The sequence below is a fragment of the Marmota marmota genome, unplaced genomic scaffold (genome assembly GCF_001458135.2).
Source record: "Marmota marmota marmota unplaced genomic scaffold, marMar, whole genome shotgun sequence".
Classification (NCBI taxonomy): domain Eukaryota; kingdom Metazoa; phylum Chordata; class Mammalia; order Rodentia; family Sciuridae; genus Marmota; species Marmota marmota.
In genome coordinates, this window is record NW_025999964.1 from 250,132 (window position 1) to 253,448 (window position 3,317).

Genomic DNA, 3,317 nt, shown 5'->3' on the forward strand with positions numbered 1-3,317 from the left:
TGTGTATAAGAGACAGGGCCTGGGGCAGTGCCTGCTGGGCAGGACCCTTGGCGGAGGCGGACCACCGGGAGCCTGGGCCGGGGCTGCGGGAGCGGGCGTCCATCGCAGCGGCGGACGCAGCGTCTATAGCATCCCACACACTCACCGCAGCGCCCAGGCGGAGGGGGTCGGGCTTTGGGGGATGGCAGGTTCGGTCTCCCGAGACAGCGTCGGCCTGACGTCGCCGGCTGCGGCGGACTGTCCCCAGAGAGCCAGGCAGGTAGCAGCGGTTGGTGTCCTGTTGCTCTCTGTGGATAGGGGCTGGGCGAGCTGGCCCCTTAGCACCGGCACCACCTGCCCCCGCCTGCAGTTCAGCTTCGCCACCAGAACTCCGAAGGGTGAAGTGGATCAGGAGGGGAGCAGGTGTCGCCCCTGCTTTGCTCCCACCCAGGATAGCAGTGTCTGGCCTGGGGGGCTCCTTTCCTTCACCTCGCTGGGCTCCTGGGGTGGTGTTACCACACCGCTCTCCCAAGGTCCCTCCACTGGTGGCATTTCCAAGAGCACTGAGTGGAGGTCCAGCTGTGACAGCCCAAACTCTGCCCACGAGGGGTTGCTGGTCCTGGGCCGCAGACATCGCAAGGCTCCCCTGACTGGGTCTTGGAGGGTGAGGCTTCTTCTGCCTTTCTCTGTCTCCCTTGCTGCCACCACTGACCTTGGACTCTGGATGCAGGACCAACCTGCCTTCTTGAGTAGACTGGGTCCCCCCGACTGTGGACTTCGGTCCTGCCACTTCCTGATCCTGTCCTGAGCCAAACCAATGCAAAGCCAGTGCTGTGGCAGCCACCACAGCCAGAGCCAGCAGACCAAGCGCAGCACCGTCCCAGTCATCATCACCGTCCCCATCCCAGCCCCAGAGGGGCCCACCAGCCTGGGCACCCTGGATCATGGTACTGGGTGCAGACAGGGTATGAGGAATCCAGTGCTGGTTGGCTGCTGTGCGTGCCCTGCTCACGGTCCTGGGCTGCCCTCTGGGCCAGTGGCATCCTGAGAGCCCCGCCCAGGGCTGCCCTGTTAAGGTGGACCTATTCTCTAGTACCTTGGGAGTCTCTTCCTGCCTGGAGGTTTGTCAGTAGGTCCAGTTGGAGACATCAGGAGACCTTCAACAGCCTTGCCAGGCTGCCTACCAGCTCCTGCCCCCTTCTCCTTTTCTTGGCATCCCAGGATCAAATGGCAGTGTTCTCAGGCACTATGCTAGCAGCCCAGCCAACCTGCTTCTGCCTGACAGATCCTCACACCCCCAGTTCATCCCACACCCTGGTCCCTCCTCTGAGCCTGGGTCCAGCTGCAGGGGCCTGGCAGGGAAGGTAACCCGCGGGGAGATGTTATCTCTGGCCTTAGTAACATGATGCAGCCCTGATGAAGTTACCAGAAACTGGAGAGGCCGATTCCACTGTGACAACAGGGAGGAGTTGGGGGGACAGACTTCCTAGTCTCAGACTAGGGAGGGGACCCTGGGACATGGGTCCCACAGTAAGACTGTCATATCAGTGTGAGTATAGGTTTGTATCTGGGTGTTAGGACGGAGGCTTCCACACTACCTTCTTCAGCAGCCTCTGGACTTTCCTTGCCCTGAGGTCACCAGAGAGAGATGGGGTAGAGTTTTGAAGTCAAGAAAAAAAAAAATGAAAATCCAAAAATGATGTTTCTCTCTTTGCAGCCAGGCTTATTCCCACCCACCCAGATCTAGGACCTCCTGAGCCCTGCTTTACTCCTCCAGACTGCTCAGATGTGGTTCCAGGTCCCAAGAGAGCCATGAGCCTGCCTGCCCTGCTCGAGTTACATCAATCGGCCACCACCCAGATCTTTCAGAAGCCCTTCTGGCCCTGGGCCTCTGCCAGCCCCACATCTGAGTGTCCTCTCAGTCCCCAACCTTTCATGTCTGGTCTGAAATCTCACCTCAAGACCCCAACTCCTCTCTGCTTCCTCATCCAGGCTTAGGCCTCACACGCTGGTATGCAGACATGGAACACAATCTTGGTTCCCTAGGGAGGAGCCCTTCTCCATCTGCTTATCACTTAAACCCACCTCAGGAATGAGTCTTGAGACAGGTGCCCATTGGAGCCCAGGTGTGAAACAGTCTGAAGTCCCTGGGACAGTGGCATACCCCCCAATGTGGCTTTTTCCTTTTTCTGGGGACATAGTGGACCCAGCGACTTCTGCCTGAGTCAGGCAGCAAGGAGATGCCAAGAGTGTCCCTGGCACCCAGCCTGGGTTGTGCTGAGCCTCAAGTGTCTCTCCTGGCCTGCCCCCCACCTCTTCAAGTTCCCCCAGGACTATTAGATGACAGTGAGAGGGTGGGGTGGGCCCTGTGCCTTAAGGTGGACTTCAAGCTAGGGAGGATTTTCTTCCCTGATCCTCTGTCCTAGCCCCAGGCTCTGAATCTTGGTTTAGGTGGGGTCCAAGACTTTCAGAGGGTGGAGATGACACCCCCAAACCTCCCTATGGGCCATACAGTGCCCCTTCAGTCAGCTCCACCTAGCTTCTAAAGACTTGTCAGTCAGAGCCCCAGGCCACTATCAGAGCAAGTGATGGAGGACAACATGGTAGGGAGGAACAAGCACAGCGATCACCCCAACCAACCCACAAGGTGTGAGGACCATAGCAGGTGCTGCAGACACAGGTGATTAGGACCTGCTCTTTCCCTTTGGAAAGGAAGCATCATCCTTTGCCAAAAACAGACCGAGGGCAAAACTTTGAATGTAGAGACTTCATGTGGGTAGAGTGACTGTTTGGTCCTCTTGGCTTCCCAGAGAGAAAATGTGGCACAGCTGGGAATATAACAGAACCTCAAAGCACCTACACAAATCACGAAACACACACAATTGGCCAATGTGTGCTGTGACAGCATAAATACCACACATACCATAAAGGGTTGCAATGGAAGATCTGACCAGCAGCCAGGCGGCCGGTGCTTTTGCACAGGAGTTTCCCAGTCACCAGGTACTACCTAGCAGCCAGGCATTCTGTGTCTTTGCACAGAAACTTCTTAGTCACCAAGCTTGTCACAATCATGAAGTCTGTAGACCCCAATCCCAAACACATAATTCCTACAGACCAAGGCCGGAGCCCACATACCTGGGGGTTTGGCCAGCCATCCTCTTCTTGGAGTTGAAGCCCTAAACGACCATGCCCTCTGGGTAAGAGTGAGTGAAACACAAATCAGCCCCTACATGGGTTTGAGGCCGAGGTCTGTATGACAGAGGATCCAGGGACTTCAGCTTTGAACTTGGATCAGAGTGGTTCAAACTATTCCTATCAGTCTTCCAACTGAAATCCTT

The 3,317-nt window shown here is 56.6% G+C and overlaps 1 protein-coding gene across 1 annotated transcript in view; it reads right to left on the bottom strand.

The window, feature by feature from the left end:
- Positions 1-925, bottom strand: part of Klhdc7b (kelch domain containing 7B) — a 3,984-nt gene extending 3,059 nt beyond the window's left edge. Inside the window, exon 1 of the mRNA XM_015506897.2 lies at positions 46-925. Within this exon, the coding sequence (XP_015362383.2) occupies positions 46-925 (880 nt within the window). The remainder of the gene's footprint in view (positions 1-45) is intronic.
- Positions 926-3,317: the final 2,392 nt, after the last annotated feature.